The 22,452-nt window shown below is 35.9% G+C and overlaps 1 protein-coding gene across 2 annotated transcripts in view; it reads right to left on the reverse strand.

The window, feature by feature from the left end:
- The window catches only part of DARS1 (aspartyl-tRNA synthetase 1), a 60,960-nt gene that overhangs the window by 23,076 nt on the left and 15,432 nt on the right, over nt 1-22,452 (reverse strand). For both annotated transcript variants that reach the window (XM_025430595.3, XM_049097194.1), the window contains exon 4: nt 21,853-21,955. In XM_025430595.3, coding sequence (XP_025286380.1) covers nt 21,853-21,955 — 103 coding nt within the window. The remainder of the gene's footprint in view (nt 1-21,852; nt 21,956-22,452) is intronic.

Here is a 22,452-nt window from a genome sequence, read left to right on the forward strand (position 1 = left end):
CAGAAAATCTTCAAGCCAACTCAAGTTAAACATATCTACTCTCAAGGATTGAGCACTAAGTTAATATCCTTCCAAAAAAAAAAAAAAAAAAAAAAAAGCTGGGATGTGATCTGACACTCTGCCCTAAAGGTCCAATTAAAGAAAATAAAAGTCTCTTTTTTCCGCAAAAGTACCAGATGACTTCCTTCCTTTATCCAGGACCTGAAACTTATAAGTTTATTTTTAATACATTTAATTAAGTAATATTATGTGATAAAATACTTGCAGCTAGACAAAAAAATAACTATTTTAAATATCATTTCTAATACCAAACATCTCACAAAAGGAACTTCTGAAAACCCAACTTTCTTTTTTTTTTTTTTTTAAGATTTTATTTATTTATTCATGAGAAATAGAGAGAGAGAGAGGCAGAGACACAGGCAGAGGGAAAAGTAGGCTCCATGCAGGAAGCCTGACGTGGGACGCCGTGGGCACCCAAGTGCTGAGCCACCTGGGCTTCCCAACTTATTTCTTAAAATAGAGCCAAAGATAGACTTCTATCATATATTAGTCTACTGAATCAATTAGAAAGAAGGTAGAATTAACCAGATACAGAGGATGCTCATAATTATTATTTTTTTGCCCTTCCAATCTCAGTATAATCTCCTTATTATACCTAACAGCTATACACTGTTAACAGAAGTCTTTTTAGATTTTAGTAACACCATTCCAAGATTTTTTTTTAAACCTTGGATAATTTACTCTAATATCTCTATATTTACATCCATATCTGTATCCAGCAAATGTTATTTATCTGTAGATATGAATGGATTCAGTATAAATAATATTAAAATTAAAGAGTCAGATTTGTAAAACAGAGTCAGACTAGAACTTGCTAGTCAGTTTTAGTAAAGGGTTAATGAGGGTTTTATGTATGTGTGTGCATAATTAGAGTCAATGCAAGAGAGGGACAGGAATATTTGAATAAGCTACTGCTAGTAGAAGGATGAAATTCTACTTTTTAGAAAAAAACCTAATATGATTTTAACTGATATTGTATGTTATGATGGCTTAATACTTTAGAGTGTGTATACTGTAGTTTAACTGCTCTCATAAAGAGACTATTAAAGTTTTGGTTTTACGGTTTGAAACTAATATGCCATTATATCCGTATTTTGAAAGAAGTTCAAAAGTTGTCTGTCAAACAGACAACTAAAAGCCTTGGGTTTTTAGAGGTGATAGCAGGAAAAAAAAAAATCCATGGTGGAAAGCATGGGAACTATCTGATCATAAAAGAAATGAAACACATTCTTCCAAAACTAAGTCAACTATCTTTATATTATTACTACTACCTCCTAAAACACACTATTACTGCATTGTGTATTACACGTTTTCCACTTTCCACCCTATATATAACTAATCACTATAAATAAGATAAATTAGTTATAGCTTTGATATTAAAAATGTCCTAATAGGCCATCCTATTCATGTCATCCACTAGGAACTGTCAACAATCAATTTAATTGTTTATTTCTAATTTACTATCTTTAGAAAATGAAACTGTAGGGGTGCCAGGCTCAGTCGGTCGGGCATCTGACTTTTGATTTCAGCTCAGGTTATGACCTTAGGGTCATAAGATCAGGCCCTGCATTGAGCTCCACACTTAGCTAGGTGTCTCTTTAAGATTTTTGGGATCCCTGGGTGGCGCAGCGGTTTGGCGCCTGCCTTTGGCCCAGGGCGCGATCCTGGAGACCCGGGATTGAATCCCACATCAGGCTCCCGGGCATGGAGCCTGCTTTTCCCTCTGCCTATGTCTCTGCCTCTCTCTCTCTCTCTCTGTGACTATCATAAATAAATAAAAATTAAAAATAAAATAAAAAAAAAGATTTTTTTCTTCCTCTCCCTCTGCCCTTTCCCCAGCTCATGCTCTCTCTTGCTCTCTCTCTCTCCCCCTCAAACAAATAAATAAAATCTTAAAATAATAAAATTGTAAAAAGCATCATTCTTTATATAAAGTATTTTATAAAATATTTTGAGTTTGCTACAATTTTTTTAAAAAACAAATGATATAATGTATGAATAACTCAATTATAAAACATGCAACTTGGGAGAAAAACAAACTACTCTCTGTTATCTGAAGGAATAAAATTCCATCTTTCCAACGTGAGTGCCATATAGTTTACTACTCAGGGCCTCACCAGTAACCTCAGGGACACTCTCAGTATCTGCAGTTTTATCAATCTTGATTATAAATGTTCGTATCTACACTACCTTAGGAGCAACAAATTAAAATAATAAGTCTAATAACTATTAGAAGTAGGCACAATTATTCCATTAAGAGTTGATTGCTGGGAGAGCTGGGCGGCTCAGTGGCTGAGTGTCTGCCTTTGGGTCAGGTTGTGATCCTGGGGTCCTGGGATCGAGTCCCGCATCAGGTTCCACGCAGGGAGCCTGCTTCTCCCTCTCCCTATATCTCTGCCTCTCTGTGTCTCTCATGAATAAATTTTAAAAAGCTGAGTGTGTTTAAAAAAAAAAAAAGAGTTGATTGCTAAGGAATATATATTAAAAAACAAACAGGAAAATGACAAATAACCACAGAGTTACTTGGCATAGTAATAGATGTTCATAGGATGGCTCTCTCATTAAAGAAAAGAAAAGAAAAGAAAAAAAAAAAAAACACCCAAAAACAAAAAACCAAAACTTTAAAAAGGAAGAATATATAAAATAGACTTCAAAGATTCTGTTAAAATTGTCAAAATAGTTTCAGTACTTAAAGGAGGTAAGCTTCATAGCCTCAAACAATGTACTAATGAGTACTGCCTTATTCTTCAATGTTGCCAATTCTTTAAGTTCTTAGCTTATCTCTGTGGTGCAATGAATTCTTGCTCTCAAGTTTTTGCTCCCCTAAGGTAGTAGTATTCATCCACACTTTTGCCATAGCCTCAAGGTAGACCGAAGGTACTTTTTGGCCTCTGGACTTTGGGTTTGGCCATATGACTTGCTTTATCAATGATGTATCAGTGGATGTGGCACCAGTAAAGGCTTGAAATGTGCTTGTGCAGCTGAACTTGTTCTTCAGCATTCCTGTTTTTCTCCATAAGATGATGTCTAAAGTAGCGATTGGTCCAAGGAAGCTGAGAAACATAAGCAGCAGACCAGGATACAAATCACAACTTCAAAACAAGCCTAGATGAGCTGAATTCTAGCAGACCCACAGATGATGTAGGAGCAAGAGATCAAGGTTTATTACTGTATACTGCTGAGCTTTAACTATTGGTAAAATATACAATACATACAACTAAACATTTTAACCACTCTTAGATGCTCAATTCAGGGGCATTCACAATGTGCAACCACCACCACTATCCATTTCGAGAACTTCTTCATTATCCCAGAAACTCTGTACTCATTAAACAATTAACTCTCCACTCATTCCAACTGCTCCCCACTTCCACCTCAACTTCTGGTGACCTCTATTCTACTTTCTGTCTCTATGATCTTAACTATTCTAGGTACCTCAGGTATGTGGAACTGTAATATTTGTCCTTTGTAACATTTGTCAGACTTACTTCACCTGGATAAAGTTTTCAAGGTTCATCTATATTACAGCATGTATCAGAACTTCATTCCTTTTTTAAGGCTGACTAGTATTTCATTATAAATACATAATACATTTTGTTTATCCATTCATCTGTTGACGGACATTTGGGTTGTTTTTTTATTTAGGTTATTGTGAATAATGCTGCTATGAACAATAGCAGGCAAGTATCTATTTGAGCCCCTGCTTTTAATTCTTTTGGGTATCTATCTAGATGTGGAACTGTTGCATCATATGAGGATTCTTGTTTAACTTTTTGAGGAACTGCCATATTGTTTTCCACAGCAGCAGTACCATTTTACATTCCTACCAGCAATACACGAGGGTCCCAATTTCTCTACATCACCAACACTCATTATTTTTCCTTTTTTAGGAGAGGGGATAATAGTCATCCTAATGGATATGGAGTGACCTCTCATTGTGGTTTTGGTTTGCATTTCCCAAATGACTAATGATATTGAACATCTTTTCATGTGCTTATTGGCCATTTGTATATCTTCTTTAGAGAAATGTCTCTTCAAGTCCCTTGCCCATTTTAGAATTGGGTTGTTGTTATAAGTTATCAGAGTTTTTATATATTCTAGATATTAATCCTTTATCAGATATATGACTTGCAATTATTTTCTCCTATTCCATGTCTTTCTTTTCACTCTCTTGAATACTGCCCTTTGAGTTTTACTTTCAAAGAAGTCAAAGTAATCTAGTTTTACTTTTGTCACCTCTACTTTTGGTGTTAATATCTAACAAATCACTGCAAAATCCAATGTCTAAAGCTTCTGGTGTAGTTTTCTTCCAAGAGTTTTATGGTTTCAGCTTTTATGTTTAGGTAATTGATTCATTTTGAGGTAATTTCCTTTTTAAAAAAATTATTTGAGAGAGAGAGAGAGAGAGAGAGAGAGAGAAGCACACACAAGCAAGGAGAGTGGCAGGCAGAGGGAGAGGGAGAAACAGGCTCCCAGCTGAGCAAGCAGCCAAGATGTGGGGCTTGATCCCAGGACCCTCGGATCATGACCTGAGCCAAAAGCAGATGCTTAACTGACTGAGCCACCCAGGTGCCCCGGAGTTAATTTTTATATGTATGTGGTGTATGGTAAATTCTTTGGTATACAGATATCCAGTTTTCTCAGCACCATTTGTTGAAAAGACCATCTTTTGCGCCATTAGAAGATCTTGGTACCCTTGTCAAAAATTCATTGGCCATTTATGCCAGGGTGTATTTATAGGCTCTCTCTTTTATTCTGTTAGTTTATATGTCTATCCTTATATTAATACCACATACTTTTGATTACTGTAGCTTTGTAGGAAGTTTTGGAATCAGGGAATGTGAGTCCATTTGTTACCTTTTTTTTTTTTTTTTTAAAGATTTTTATTTATTTATTCATGAGCAACACAGAGAGAGAGGCACAGACACAGGCAGAGGGAAAGCAGGCTCCATGTAGGGAGCCCAACACAGAACTTGATCCTGGGTCTCCAGGATCACACCCTGGACTGAGGCGGCGCTAAACCGCTGAGCCACCCAGGCTGCCCTGTTCTTTTTTCACAACCGTTTTGGCTGTTCCAGGCCCCCTGAGATTCCATATGAATTTTAAGATGGATTTTTCTATTTCTGCAAAAAATACCATTGGGATTTTTGGCAGGGATTGCACTGAATCTGTAGATGGCTGTGGATAGTCTTACCACACTGCAGAATTTAAGATGGCTTGTTACACAGTTTTTTTTGCAACAGCTGACTAGTAATACAATTTTAAGTTTAAAAACTTAAAAAATTAAAAAAAAATGCTTGAGCTCAAAGCTGTCATCTGATCCTAAAGAAGGGCTCTGAAATAAGTGAAAGTAGATTTGTTACATACCATACTTGCAAACCTCCAGTGTGTATTATGCATTGTGAAGAGATTTTTAAGAAGATATACAAAATTTGACTATAAAATATTAGGCTTGATTTAATATTAAACACAGCAGAATTTATCCATTCAAATGAACATTGTATTATTTATTTATTTATTTATTTATTTATTTATTTATTGTACTCTTTAAAGTGTTTAGGGAAAGACTGTAGGGACTATAAATACATTTCAAAATTAGCACTGCCTAAAACAATCTTGAAACAACTTATCTGCAATTACCTCTTGGTTTTGTCACATAAAACAGCTTTTGAGGGGTCAATCTCATTTATAACTATTGTTTACTACCTGTCAGAAATGCTGAAGACCGGGGATCCCTGGGTGGCTCAGCAGTTTAGCGCCTGCCTTCAGCCCAGGGCATGATCTTGGGGTCCCGGGACTGAGTCTTACGCGAGGCTCCCTGCATGGAGCCTGCTTCTCTCCCTCTGCTTGTGTGTCTGCCTCTCTCTCTGTCTCTATGAATAAATAAATAAAATATTTAAAAAAAAAAGAAATGCAGAAGACCATGACAGAACTCTGTATAGAGAATAAAAGACACCTTCCTTCCACCCCAAAAAATTAAGAGAGAGTGGCATTAGAGATGCAAGAAAGTCACATGTTTCAAAAAGGAGAGAAAAGGGGTGCCTGGGTAGCTTCCCACATTGGGTTCCCTGCTCAGTGGGGAGCCTGCTTCTCCCTCTCCCTCTGCCTGCTTCTCCCCCTGCTTGTGTTCTGTCAGATAAATAAAATCTTAAAAAACCCCAAAAAACAAAAAGGAGAGAATAATATATCAGTTATAGGGTTCATATAGAGATTAATCTTACATATAGGATTAATACAGATAAATATAATATATTAACTATAGGTTGATAACTGTCTCCAAACATTTCTGATAATTTGATATACTCTATCAGTAAAAAAAAAATTGGAGGGTATATATCCCAATATGTATATATTTATTCTTTAGATTTTGAGAGAGAGAGAGAGAGAGAGAGAGAGAGCGTGTGTGTGTACTAGCAGCGGGAGAAGGAGAAGCAGACTCCCTGCTTAACAGGGAGAATGATGTGGGGCTTGATCCCAGGACCCTGAGATCATGACCTGAGCCAAAGGCAGATGTTTAATTGACTAGGCCACCCAGGTACCCCTATTTTATTTATTTTAAAATTATATACATCCTAAACATAATTATAACCCTTAGGCAAACATAAACTGAGGATAAGGTTCATCATAATTAGCAATAGCAAATGCAGATTCATACTTTATAGTCTTCCTGGTAATTCCTAATTCAGGAGCACTGATATCTTGCTCAAGATGATCAGATTATATATCTCTCTCTCTCACATACACACCCACACACATACACACAGCATGCACAATGTGGCTGATCCAAAGATCTAAAAGAGTAGAAGTGTCAGTATTAACATTTTCTCATATGTGCTTATGTTTTACTTTTTAAAGATTTTATTTATTTATTCATGAGAGACAGAGAGGCAGAGACATAGGTAGAGGGAGAAGCAGGCTCCCTCTGGGGAGCCCGATGCAGGACTCAATCCCAGGACCCTGGGATCATGACCTGAGCCAAAGGCAGACACTCAACCACTGAGCCACCCAGGTGTCCCTTACATTTTAAATTATATCCTCAATCTGTGGTCTCTTAGTAGAAAGTTCGTTAAGCCACTTGTTCCTTTTTGGTTTATCTTAATACATATAAATATAATGTCCCAAAAAGCAAAATGAAGCACAATAAACTGCAATTGGTTACAATATGCCAAAGGGAGTAAGTTTGGGTACCAGTGTTAGCTTTTTGTTACTAGAATCCTGCAGTCTTGCTTCAGAGACCTCATATATAATAGATGACATGTGGCCTTCTGAGATGCAATCCAAGTGATAGGCCCAGGGTTTATCTATAAACATTGAACCATTGAACCATAAGGTCAACCAAAAAGCTCAAAATCTTTCCCACTTTTTTAAATAAAAGAAGGAAGGAAGGAAGGAAGGGAAATAAATAGCAATTTAATTACTTTCTTTCCCTCAATGGTTAGTCTTGAGCAAAACTGCACTGTGAAGACCATTGGAATAGGGACTAAGAATCATAAACACTGAGAAAAGGTTGTTGGAATAGATGATTTATAGGCCACCAGTGAAAGTTTCATTTCTGTGTAACACCTAAGTGAAAAAATACTTAACAGTACATGACTCCAAAGAGATTACTATCTTGCATATAAATGGTAGAGAAATGGATCTGGGAAAGAAGTACTTTATCCACCTCTTGTTGCTGAGTCCCAGTGGCAACTGTTGACTCTGGCCAAGTTCTCTTGGAGAACAAAGAATTACCTCCAATTTATACTCAGCAACTGCACCTTGTTAGTGAGGGATGGGAAATAGCAGGGTTGCTTTAAAGTTATTTTTGAAACACTGTTTTTTAATATATTGTTTCAAGAACTTATTTTTTATTATAAAATATATTTATTATTATAAATTCTAATGTTAAATAATCATTTAAAACTCTCCCATCACATGCTCAACCCCTTCTTCCTATAATCACTGTCTATACTCCTCCAAATTTTTTCTTTGTAAAAAATAGAGAATGCTTCATAAATTTGGGTTGTCCTTCTACAGTAGTTTTGTACATTTTCCTCTGTATTTTTTTAATGTTGAAGCAAGAGTTTTTTTTAGGTTTACAGCTCAAACAAAAATGATCTTAATATATATAAATACCCGAAGTATTATTATTCCCATATCACTTACCAATTTCCTTTTATGTTCCAGTTCTTGTATGAGGTGCTTTACACATATACCATTTCACTTAAACTTCTCAAAGGCCTACAAGATTGATATGTCCACCATTTTATGGTTGAGAAAATTGAGACTCTGTAAGAGGTCAAGTAAGTAGCCTAAGGTCATACAGTAGTAAGATCATGTATTGATTACTGCACTAGACTGTTCTATTACACTCACAAATTAGCACCAAATTTTAAATACTCCAGAATGCATCATCAGTTCACTCTGAAATACATTCTCATTCTTAGAAGCTCATGACCTGCCAGACTCCTTTGCAGTTTATGTGAAAACAACTGGAAATAACAGGCCCTTCACAAATAGTTTTCAAAAGCTCAAGCATCATACTATCTTCTTGTAACAATGATGCATCTTGATGTCCTTTTTTTTTCTTTTTAAAGATTTTATTTATTTATTTATGAGAGAGAGAGGGGGGGGGGGCACAGAGACACAGGCAGTGAGAGAAGCAGGTTCCATGCAGGGAGACTGATGTGGGACTTGATTCCGGGTCTCTGGGATTATGCCCTGGGCCGAAGGCAGGCGCTAAACCGCTAAGCCACCCAGGGATCCCCAATGTCCTGCTTTTAATGCCACCCTCAATAGAAGTTCCTCAGAATCTTTGTATAAAACAATATGATGTTGTTAAAGTTATATTTAACTTAGAAATTAATCCCAGGGTACCTGAGTAGCTGAGTCAGTTAAGCATCGGACTTTTGATTTTGGTTTAGGTCATGATCTCAGCATTGTGAGATTGAGCCCGCATTGGGGAGATGCTCCCCAATGCTCAGCAGGGAATCTACTTGAGATTTTTTTCTCTCTTCCTCTCCCTTTGTCCCTCCCCCTTCACTCTTCTCTGTCTTTAATAATAAAGAAGTAAAGCTTAAAAAAAAAATCCCATAAACTGCCTGAGAATTTCTGACAGATTTTAGACCTACCTTTAAAAGCACATCTTGGGGGATCCCTGGGTGGCTCAGTGGCTTAGCGCCTGCCTTCGACCCAGAACATGATCCTGGAGTCCTGGGATCGGGTCCCATATCAGGCTCCTTGTATGAAGCCTGCTTCTCCCTCTGCCTATGTCTCTGCCTCTCTCTCTCTCTCTCTCTCTCTGCTTCTCTCCCTCTGCCTGTGTCTCTGCTTCTCTCTCTCTGTCTCTCATGAATAAAAAAATCTTAAAAAAAAAAAAAGCACATCTTTATCAAAGTTTTCAATACAAATGTTGAACTGGACAGGATCAAATATAGAAGTTCTGTTTCTCCTCCAATAGATAGGTATCTTACTCCAACAAAGAAGTATAAATCATCTATGTACAGTTAGTTTTTAAAAGAGTTGCAATCCATTGCAATACAATATTCACCAACTTATTATCCACATCATGCTCATGCTCAAGAAGCACCCAATGCCCATTCCCTCTGGGCCTCGACTATACATGATACAGACACTTCTACCACAGCACTTGTAGCATGTCTTTGCACGCAGTTGTTAATCTATTTTGCTTTCTCCCCAAATTAAGTTTCTTATGTGATATATGTGTCATGGTATACCCAAGCTCAGCAGAGTGTCTGGACCAGAGGAGGTGCTAAACAAGTTTTCTAAATCAGTGAGATTTCTTCTGAGTATTATTGTGATATTTTACAATTTCAAAAGTTAATTTAACAAACTGAAATTTCAACTTACCAACTAAATAAAATACCTATTTTTAGATGAAAGATCTAAAAAGGAAAGAAAATGCACAGACTTGTATGTAGCTAGGTGACTCATTACAGAATGAAAAATATACTGGTTACTCAATAGCTACCAATAAATCACTTAACCACAATGAGTAATATGAAGAAAAAGAAAATAAAACATGTATGTATACAACCAACAGTCTGAAAGAGTCTTTTTTCTCAGGATCCAAACATCTTTATGCTGGGTTGGAAGAGGGATGTTACAAAAGCACAAATAACAAAATATTCAAATTAACTGTAGCATTTTATAGTAGTCACTATAACTTTAGCTCGAAACTTTATTTTTTTCTCAAAATTTTTAAACTAGAAAAAAATGGAACTAAGACCATTGAAGGAAATATTACAGATCACTTAGCCACTTGTACCTTAAACTTGCTGCTCCTCCCCCCCAACATAGCTTGAAACTTTATACACTGTTTACATTCACTGTAGTCCTTAATAGCAGTCAATACAAAAAGGCCTCTACGGGTTACCTTTAAAATAATTTTGTCTTTACAAAACTCAACCCTGGGATCCCTGGGTGGCGCAGCGGTTTGGCGCCTGCCTTTGGCCCAGGGCGTGGTCCTGGATATCCGGGATCGAATCCCACTGTCAGGCTCCGAGCCTGCTTCTCCCTCTGCCTGTGTCTCTGCCTCTCTCTCTCTCACTGTGTGCCTATCATAAATAAGTAAAAGTTAAAAAAAAAAAATAAAAGTTTCTATTTAAAAAAAAACAAACAAAAAACAAAACTCAACCCTAACACAGGACTACTCTGTTCATTACTTTTTTTTTTTTTTTAATTAAGATTTCATTTATTTATTTGACAGAGAGTGCAAGCACAAGCAGGGGGAGCAGCAGGCAAAGGGAGAAGGAGAGGACTCTGGGATCATGACCCCAGTAGAAAGCAGACGAGTAGAAGGCAGATAGATGCTTAACCAACTGAGGCACCCAGGTGCCCTGTTCACTTCTTTAATATGGCACTAAATAAAAAATAATTTTAAAAAGAAGAGCTGACTTCTTGCCTCAACTCCAACATTAGCTACTAAATATTGGAAAGTTAATGTCAACATAAGATGGAGATCCAGAAACACAGGCCTGGATAGGTATCCCATCTTCCTGCTTCCAGACAAATTTCATTTAAGGACCACAAACCATTTTGGATACTCAATTAAGAACCTCTTCTTAAAGATCTCTAGGGAATGAGATGTGCCAACCTTTCTATGTAACTCATTTAGTTGCTTCATTTTTATATGCATTCAACCATGAGAAAATTGATCTTTCCAACAAATTGATTAAAATAATGTGTTGAGTCCTGTGGCACTTAAATCCAATTAGTGAGTCAACTTTTCAGATTAGTATATTGATGAATTGGAAATTCCTAGGAAAGATAAGTGGGGAAAACAACTGACCCCACATTAAGTGCCAATGTTGCTCTTAAGAATACACTCAAAAGCTAGAAACTGCTAGCGGTACAATCTAGTTAGTAAGGCAAAGATAAGCACCTCAGATTTAATATCTAAAGTAAATGCTAAGATAGTTATCCACTTAAGATATTAAAAGTGACCTCATATTTTGCCTTTTAAATGATTGGGAAACCTCAGCTGGAACTATCTGATTTGATATTTTTAATAGTGGAGTCTTTGCTTTTTTCCACCTGGTATATGGCCAGAGGGAATAGAGTTAAATGTAGGGCCTCATGGAATTAACATATAAATACCATTATTTCTGCCACTTTGTTGTGTAGGAGTTCACATGTTTTAAATGTCCAGTCTCTTAGGGTAGCACTATTCAAAATGGAAACACCTTGAGAATAAATTAATAGTCCTTAGGCACTCCTCCAGTACTAAAGATAATTGCAAGCATTTCACATACAAGAACTGATCTGAGACAGAATGAAAATTAACTGTGGATCAGAAATGGCCTTTTTCTCATGGACATATTTCTAAGCATGCTATTTTCCAAACCAAAGACTCTAGCAGAAGGGGTGGTTAGCTGACTTACTAACTGAGCTACCACCTTCTCAAAGTGAATGTATTAGTAAATACACATTTGAATTACCTCATGCTTCGCTGGTCCTCATATTTCTAAAGTAAGCTAAAAACATCTATAAGTAAGGATTTTTGCTTCATTTAAGTAAGTAACAAAATCCACCAGAATTTATATGTTGTTGTTCATGTGCTATTTTTAATCAGAATACAAGGCTAATGATATATGAAGCAATAGAAGTCATAGTGTTTTCTAAATTTTTCTTTTCTAAGTACAATCATAGTTAGAAACCAAAGGATCAAGAGGAATGAGATACTGAAGAGTTCAGTCAAACAAGTGAAAACAAGGGCAGCCTACAAACCTCTATTTTTATTATAAAGTAGAATACATTTCACTAGGCCTGGTTAGGAATAAAAATCAATTCTTGTGCCACAAATATACAATATACTCCTTAATCTTGGAGTTAGATTTTAGGATCAGGAGTCTATGAGGCTGGATAGTTTGCAGAGTATTTGCAGGGCAAAAGTAACAAAGAGAAGGGGAACAGCGGGCAGGGATGCAGTGAGAGTAGTTCTGAGAATGGAACTGGGTTGCATGAAGTCAGAAGAGGACAGAAAAGTAGGGCAAAAAGGGGAGACTGGTAAAAAGACCAGAAGTCTTGATAAGGTCCTAGGAGGCATAGGATAGGCAAAAAGCTGGAAATTACGGTTAGAGGAAATTGCCACTGGAGTTTAAAATTAAGTTCTAAGAAGCAAAAAAATCCAAGTGGTAGCCAGAGGAGTGAGTTATTAAAATTAATAGTGAAGCTATTGGAGGAGAAGTAAGGAATTTTAAGGCCAATCTATCCAAATGAACACCAAAAAACATTTAGAGTGAGATGACTTGAAATGAGAGGAATACTATCAGCCAGAAAAATAAAATGGCTTTGAGTAAAACAACCTACTTCATTCAGTCTTTTTTTTTTTTTTTTTTTTTTTTTTTTTTTTTTACTTCATTCAGTCTTTAGACTCTTCATAATTCCAAAGGCTGAACTTCTCTCCAATTTGCTTAGCATAGATGAACTTAGGTGATATTGCCAGCTGCCTATTCAAACCCACTTTCCTTTTCTTCATGGCTAACAGAGCCCCACCCCCATTCAGGATCCACTCTATCTGCTCTAAGAGAAGGTGAGCCCGTCACAGCTCCAGAGAGTGGATTGTGTTTAGTCCCAGCCCCTCCTGGGAATTTAGTCCAGATTGATGGTGTCATTTCCACATAATATCTCAAACTGGAAACTCTGAAGTAATTTTTAAAAAAGATTTTATTCGTTTATTCATGAGAGAGAAAGAAAGAGGCAGAGACATAGGCAGAGAAAGAAGCAGGCTCCCTGCAGGAGCTCAGTGTAGGACTCGATCCCCAGACCTGGGATCACCACCTGAGCCGAAGGCAGATGCTCAACCGCTAAGACACCCAGGCATCCCCTTCCCTGGCCTTTCATCTAGGAAATATATGTCACCAGGTAACAGAGGCCACTGAAGAGTACGCAATCATTATTCATATAATCTACTCAACACATCCAAGATAATGATGGAAGGTTAGCCATATAACCTTTGTGTGAACAGTGGTTTTACCTTTTATTTCACATTTAGGTACCACATACTCAAGCCCCTCAAAGTGCTTCTATCAAACTAGCTTGTCATAGTAAAGGCCTAAAATATGTCAAGAAATCCTATATATGTATATATATATTTGCAGGGCAAAAGTAACAAAGAGAAGGGGAATATATGTTGACTGTTATTTGTTAATAGTAGGGATAAACCTAGGAATTGGTGAAAGCTAGGTAAAGACTCATTACAATATTAGGTAGTCATCAGCTCAAATTTTTAAAAACTACTCCCATTTTATTCCTATTTACCCTCATTCCTCCCCCGTAAAATCAATAATGGTGAAAAAGACACTATTTGAAGCTTTCTTGGGGGCATGTTTACAAATTCTAATATCAACAAAAACTATTAAAATGTTAATACTTCTAGAAACTTGAGTATTAAAGGTTTACGGCAAAACCGGCAGCAAATTTGTTAGCTTTCTGGTTGTCAAAAATTATGTGTTGACTCTTAATATACTCAATAAGAAGTGTGGCCCATAGATCTACATAACCACCCATATTCAGGGATCCCTGGGTGGCGCAGCGGTTTGGCGCCTGCCTTTGGCCCAGGGCGCGATCCTGGAGACCCCGGATCGAATCCCACATCGGGCTCCCAGTGCATGGAGCCTGCTTCTCCCTCTGCCTGAGTCTCTGCCTCTCTCTCTCTCTCTCTCTCTCTCTCTCTCTCTGTGACTATCATAAATAAATAAAAAATTAAAAAAAAAAAAGAATTAAAATTAAAAAAAAAAAAACAAAAAAAACCCACCCATATTCAAATGAATAATCTGTACATCTTGGGAAAGGTGTAATAAACAATTAGTTAAAAAAAGGATAGGTTAAAAAGTTGCTACACACTATTTTTTCAAGTAATACACCAACACAAAGTGCATCAACGATGCAAATTAAATATACAATTCATTGAGGCAAAGAATTCAAAATTCCCAAACATAAGAAAACCTATATTTGCCAGTTAAATCAAAATAGTATCCAAAAAGTATTAATTATATAAGTAGTAAAAAAAATAATAAGCCACCTTTTGATAATAAAAATCTGTATTTCGTTTTGTTTTTGTTTTGTAAAAATGAATGGTTTAAATCATTCTAGTAGTTGTATGATGACCTGTTTTGTGAACTCCTTTGTCTTCACCAAAACTCCAATAATGAATTCAAAATAAGCTTGGTAAAAAATTAAGCTCAATATGGCACAGACCACTGGTTCTCAAACTTTTACATGGTATAAATAATGTCAAGGACTCACTTTAACTGGTGTTATCATGTTACTTAAATACCTACAAATATAAAAGTAGTATGAATGCCATAGGCTTATAGCCCTTAACTTTATTCTATTTGTTTTAAATTTTAATTTAAATTATAGTTTACAGCACAATATTAGTTTCAGGAATACAATATAGTGATTCAACATTTCCATACATCATCCAATGCTCATCACAAGTGTACTCCTTAATCCACTATCACTTAATCACTTATTTCATTCATCCCCCCTACTCACCTACTCTCTGGTAACCATCACTCTGTTCTCTATAGATAAGAGTCTGTTTCTTGTTTTGCTCCCTTCCCCTTTTCTTCCCTTTGCTGGTTTGTTTTGTTTCTTAAATTCCACATGAATGAAATCATATTTGTCTTTCTCTGACTTATTTCAATTAGCAAAATACTATCTAGCTCCAACCATATTGTTGCAAACGGCAAGAGTTCATTCTTTTTTATGGCTGAGTAATATTCCATTGTATGTATAAATATATAAAATATGTACATTATATATACATATATATACACATGCCTGTGTGCGTATGTATATGTACACACACACACACACACACACACACACACAGACACTATTATCTTCTTTATCCATTCACCAATCAATGGACGCTTAGTTTGTTTCCATAATTTGGCTATTGTAGATAATGCTGCTATAAATATTAGGGCACAAGTATCCTTTTGAATTAGTATTTTTGTATTCTTTGAGTAAATACCTAGTAGTGCAATTGCTAGGTTATGGGGTAGTTCTATATTTAACTTTTTGAGGAGCCTCTATACTGTTTTCCATTGTGTACAGCCCTTAATTTTAAATCAAAATGAATTTTAAAGGAAAATGAAAGCAAATATTAAAAATAACAAAATTCAAAGATATTAAAGTCTGCTAAAACTAAATTGCTGACATTTGGTTTACTGTATAGTTATATTCTCAGATCCAGTTCTATATTTAATGTTTCTGTATTTTTACTTATTACCAGTAATGTGAAGAATGTCTGCTCACAATTACATAAAATGTTAAGTCTGAGGTTAATTTAGGACAATTAGACCTCTAATTGACCCAAATACTGCAAACAGCAATTCAAGAATGACAATTTATATAAGGTATCAGTTGATTATTTTTAAAACTATCTTGTTCATATGAAAGTTAATGATATAGCATTGTTAACTGAAATTTGAGTCAAACAGATATCTAATCTGAGAACTACTAGAAATAGAAACAGAAACATTTTTTCCTTGCATGGGAACTATTATATTATTAGTGATGTGCTGCTCCTATATAGACAAAAAATAGAATTCAATAAATCTGCTGGAATAGCACAGGCTTTTAAAAGTTCAGGAGGCCTTTTTATTTTATTTTTTTTTAAAGATTTTATTTATTTATTCATGAGAGACCCAGAGAGAGAGAGGCAGAGACACAGGCAGAGGGAGAAGCAGGCTCCATTCCATGAAGGGAGCCCGATGTGGGACCTGATCCCAGGTCTCCGGGACCACATCCTGGGCTGAAGGTGGCGCTAAACTGCTGAGCCACCCAGGCTGCCCAAGGATTCCTCTTAATATCAAATGCCAACTAGTAACCCAAATTGTTCTCAGCATGTGTTGCTATTCAAACTACAGGGAAATCATCATTAGTGCAGAAGATGGCTATCGTCTGCCTTCAGCTGGCATGAACACAACTGTAAATATGACAGTAAATGCTGCATGAAAAGTACACAGCAGTTCTCTGTTAGAAGTTAGGCCTTTAAAATGACATGGAAAAATACCTTTTATAACTTCAAGGTAATCATCAAAATGTATACCAAATTAAAAAAAAAACGTAAAAAACTTTCAGCCTCCTAAGAACATGTCTATGGAACTCAAAGAAATGAAAAGAGAAATCAGGAATGAGGATGATCAGTGACATGGACCTAAGCTAAATGATGAAGAATGAAGATTCAACGAATAAAAGCAAAACCTTTAAAGTAAGAGGAAGAGAGGTCACAGCAGACAGAGAATGTGCCCAATATGAAGAGTGTATATGGCAAAGTAGTGGGAAATAATATTATGGTGAGGCAATCAGTAGGCAGAAGTAATCTTGCACATGGTTGGAAATAGAAAGCCATTAAAGATTTTAGTTAAAAATACCACTTGAAAATAAACTTCTGGCAAGTATAGACTTAAGGAGAAGCAAAAACAGCTTGTATCTCTCAATAAATACTAAGTTTAATAAATGATTGGACTATTTTGTTCCAACTCAACATGTGGCAGAAATTACAAAGAACAACACTTAAAAGAGAGTAACAACAAAAAAGCCAAATGCCTTAGAAAACTCATCTGGAGAGACAAAAAAGAAAACTTTACTCCCCCCAAAATTTTTGTAAAATAACTATATGATTACTATCATTCTAGTGACATATCTGAAAATTATTCTTCGTGCTTAAGAACATAGAAAGTCTATGTGAGCTTAAGTTAAGGGTTTTGCAGTATGGTATAAAAATAATATGAGTATAATTAGACCACAGCAAGTTATAAAAATTCTTACTTATCAACTGTTAATGTCAAGTAATTTCTTTTTAACGTTATTTATGATTTAACAATAACCTCACACCTTAGATTCCTGTTTTACAGAAATGCCAGCTCACCAGACAGCATTGCCAGAGCAAGTAACCTTAAAGATTAATGTATGACAGCTACCTTAATCTTTGTTTTCATAATAGAGCCAATGAACTCATTTTAAATAAAAGTTTATTTTAGCCATAAAGATTCTAGGCATAAAGGTAATTTTTAAGAAAAGGATTTTAAAAGATGAAGGAAAAAATTACAACTTTTTTCTAAAAAAATCCTGAAAGTTCTTTAGAATTCATACTATAACCTTATTGGATTTATTACATGAAAAGAGTAGGTAATCTCAAAGTAAAATTTTTCTGTTCTTGATTTTCCTTTTTAAAAATTGGCACTTTGAATATAAGATCATACTACTGGCTTTCTGTCAGAAACAACATGTGCCTTAGATTTCTATTACCGAGAAACATCAGGATTTCAGTACTACCTGAGAAGTACAGTCTAAAGGCACATAAAAAAGACAAGCTGACTGACCTATCAGGGGCATGAAATCATGTTCCTAAGAAAATTATCAACCAACCACAAAAATTTTAAAAATCATCATTTTTACATGGATGAACATTAGAGGGGTTATTATGCTTAAGTGAAGTAAGTCAAAGACAAATACCATATGATTTCACTTACAACATGGAATCTAAAAACAAAACAAATGATTAAAGAAATGAAGCAGAAATAGATACCCAAGTACAGAGAACAAGCTGGTAGTTGCCAAGGGGAGGGTGAATGGGAGGATGGGCAAAAAAAGATGAAAGAGATACAGGTTCCAGTTATGGAATAAATAACTCACAGAGATGAAAAGTACACCATAGGGAATATAGTCAATGGTATTTAGTAGCACTGTATGGTGACAGATGGTAGCTACACTTGGTGGTGAGCATAGTATAATTATATAGAGTTCCTGAATCACCATGTTGTACACCTGAAACTAATGTAACATTGTGTGCCAACCATACTTCAATTTAAAAAAACATCGTATTTTACCACAGAGAGTCTTAGTCATGAGAATCTTCCTCTTTCACAAGGTAGCAAAGTTATTAACACACTCTTAATTACTCAGGCTAGATACTTTAACGTATTAGTGCCAAAAGTTAAATAATTAACCTAAGTACCACATGTTAAGCCTATTGTACAAAGTTGGCTTCGTTCACTTGTATATAGCCAGTCAAAGGCTTTATAATTTGCAAAAGCTCTATTATGAAACCATCTTTTCCCACACATTACTAATTATATAAAGTCCATTTTTTGAGGAGACTAAAAATAGATACATGTTCTTTGCTTAAAAAACAAAAACAAAACAAAAAAAATCCAAGCCATAATTTAATTGTTAAGTTGAATTACATCTAGATCTTGAGTTCTACCTACTTCAGGATTATGAAATCCAGACTAAATTCTTGCCTTGTCTAAAAAAAAGATCACATCTATATCATTTATACAAAACTCTAATTTATATATTATGAGGACATTAGTGAACTAAGTTCTATTTGGGAGACCATTTGCAAGTAGCTCTGCCAGCTTATAGTAAGCTTTGGTTGATCTCTGATATGGTCAATTGATATTAGTTAAGTGCCAGAAGTTTGAGAAGATCCAAAATATAAGAAATAACTATTTGTGGACTACTTCAAAGTGTTTACTTCTGAAGACATCAAATGAACTCATTGTCCTTTTGTCAGTAGAATGTCCCTCAGTAAATATTAAGGGTAAGTGGGAATTTCAAAAGATTTTTAGACTAGATTATTTTCTTTAGGAATTTAAGACTAAGGTTATAATGCAATTTAATGGAAACACACATTCTATATAAAAACTGTCAGCTTCATATATTAGTTTTCAGAACCAATTTAATACATAAAAGACAAAAGCCATAAAGGTTATTTGTTGATTTGAAGTGGACTTTTTCCCAGTATTCTTCAGTATATTAAATATAATTTGGCAAAAGACATGAAGAGAAATCTCACAGAGGAAGACACAGACATGGCCAACATGCACATGAGAAAATGCTCGCATCACTTGCCATCAGGGAAATACAAATCAAAACCACAATGAGATACCACCTCACACCAGTAAGAATGGGGAAAATTAACAAGGCAGGAAACCACAAATGTTGGAGAGGATGCGGAGAAAAGGGAACCCTCTTACACTGTTGGTGGGAATGTGAACTGGTGCAGCCACTCTGGAAAACTGTGTGGAGGTTCCTCAAAGAGTTAAAAATAGACCTGCCCTACGACCCAGCAATTGCACTGTTGGGGATTTACCCCAAAGATATAGATGCAATGAAACGCCGGGACACCTGCACCCCGATGTTTCTAGCAGCAATGTCCACAATAGCCAAACTGTGGAAGGAGCCTCGGTGTCCATCGAAAGATGAATGGATAAAGAAGATGTGGTTTATGTATACAATGGAATATTCCTCAGCCATTAGAAACGACAAATACCCACCATTTGCTTTAATGTGGATGGAACTGGAGGGTATTATACTGAGTGAAGTCAATCGGAGAAGGACAGTGTATGTTCTCATTCATTTGGGGAATATAAATAATAGTGAAAGGGAATAGAAGGGAAGGGAGAAGAAATGTGTGGGAAATATCAGAAAGGGAGACAGAACATAAAGACTCCTAACTCTGGGAAACGAAATAGGGGTGGTGGAAGGGGAGGAGGGCGGGGGGTGGGGGTGATGGGTGACGGGCATGAGGAGGGCACTTGACGGGATGAGCACTGGGTGTTATTCTGTATGTTGGCAAATTGAACACCAATAAAAAATAAATTTATTATTAAAAAAATATATATATATATAAAATTTGGCCTATATATCTATGATTTCCAGGGGCTCTATTTATAGAAGGCTGTGTGGAAAGTTTATTTCTAGGGATCAAGGTTATTTATGTCCCACTTCACAGGATACAGACTGACCTTAAAAAGCTAGCTGACAATGTACCCCACAAGAACATACCCTTATAGACCATGAGATGAAAACAGTAAACCTAGAGGTACCTGGGTGGCTCAGTCGGTTAAGTGTCTGCCTTTGGCTCAGGTCATGATCTGAAGGTCCTGGGATGGAATCCCGTGCTGAGCCCAAGTCAGGCTCCCAGCTAAGTGGGGAGTCTGCTTTTCCCTCTGCCTCTCCTTGCTGCTCATGTTCTCCCCCAACTTGTCTCTCTCTCAAATACATAAAATCTTAAAAGAAAAGAGCAAATCTGATCACTAAAAGATACAGATAGAAGAGATGGAAGTTTCTGAGTAGTGGGACTGGGAGAAAGGGTGAGGTGGGGCTACTGTACCAATAATACAAATCCTAGTGAGTCATCAGTATACTGATATAATTAGTGGCACTGGAATTTTTAAACCAGAGTACAGATATTGCTGTGATACAATAAAACTAAATTTGATAAATAAATCTCTAAACCCTCCCCAAGTTACTGAGCATCTACTACATGTAAAACACTATATAAGAAAAAAAAAAAGAAAAAAAAAAAAAACACTATATAAGGAAGTCAGGGAGGGCCCAAATATAAATTAGGATGTTAAATCAGATTGTCTTTTAGTTCTAAAATTGATAATTCTATTTATATTCACTCATCTTTGAAAGTATTCATCTAAAGAACAGACAAGAATCAATAGAAAAATGTATTTATCCCAAATTTAATTTCTTTTAAAAAACATTTATGCTTATGAAGTATGCTATTACTTAAAATATAGATTGTCCATTTTTCCAAGTCTTCTTTGATTATCATGGAAATAAAATTGATTAAAATGAGAAAAACAAAGAGAACTAGCCACATTACCAACTATCATTACCTTACAGCTACAGCATGCACAAGTACTACACTATCTCTATATCCTGCCTCTTGCAAACTTAACAAAACAATGCATTTCTACAGGAACTCTGAGCCAGACAGCAAGACTTTGGGGGTGGTGAGAGGTGATTTAACTTTTTTTTTTTAACCCCTTTGATGTCAAAGTTAAAAGCTGAAACACGGTATGACATTTCTTTTACCTCCTTTAGGAGGGAATCATTTGCAAAACGACACCCTTATTTTATGTGCTTTTATTTTTCAGTTAGAAAACTTGTTGCTTAATATGCAAATCTCAAACTGGGGGAGGGAGAGAGGACACGAAGCTCAACACACACAACAAAATAAAGTTGCTTTGCTATGTTGAGGCTGCCAGGCTTTTTGTTACTCTACTTGAAAGTAAATGTGACTTGTCTGTAGAGAGTGCTGCTTCAGCAGTTCCAAATGAATTTCAAGCCTGTGTTCCATATTTTCTCTTTTGTAAGTTTAATGTATTCAGCAATACTGAACTGACAATTTAAATAACTACATTTTTAAACAAACGAAGCATTGATGTTAATGTATGAAAATGGTCCAAACCCCTGGGAGTCTTGGTTCCCACCATTGTTTATTCTGACAACAGGATATAATTGCTTACTTACTTGGCAGCAAATTTAACCATCTGCTTGCTTGCATGGTCTCCCACTGCCACGAGCGCCTGGACATTAAACTGTTGTTGACGTAGGACTAAGAAACACTGCTTCCCTGAAGAAGACAAAAGAACACAAGTGTATTCAGGACATGCTACTTCATGTTTTACAAAGAAGAAAAATGTTATTCTACTTTAAAATTGAGCCAAAATTTACTATACTTATCAGGCACGTACACATGTGTATCCAGCTTCCGCAGCCCAAATACTCATACTGTTGACAAGCTTTAAAGAAACCTAAGTTCCCACTACGAGTAACAAAAAGGCCTTTAACATGTGAACATAGGAAAATCAAAAAAATATTATAATTATTTTGTCATTGCACTGATTAAACAAATTTCAAGTAACTTCAGATCTCTTTCAACATTCATTCAATAACAAGTATATTCTCCAGGCAAAGGCACTGTGCTAACTACTCCAGGATCTTCAATGATGTAACCACAGAAGTGCTAATAAAGTGCTAAGTATAGAGGGCACAAGGATTCTGTGCCGGTGGTCCATTTTACTTCCTACCAAAATACATTTTATTTTATTTTTGTTTTTGTTTTTTTTT

Source organism: Canis lupus, chromosome 19 (genome assembly GCF_003254725.2).
Source record: "Canis lupus dingo isolate Sandy chromosome 19, ASM325472v2, whole genome shotgun sequence".
Taxonomy (NCBI): Eukaryota; Metazoa; Chordata; class Mammalia; order Carnivora; family Canidae; genus Canis; species Canis lupus.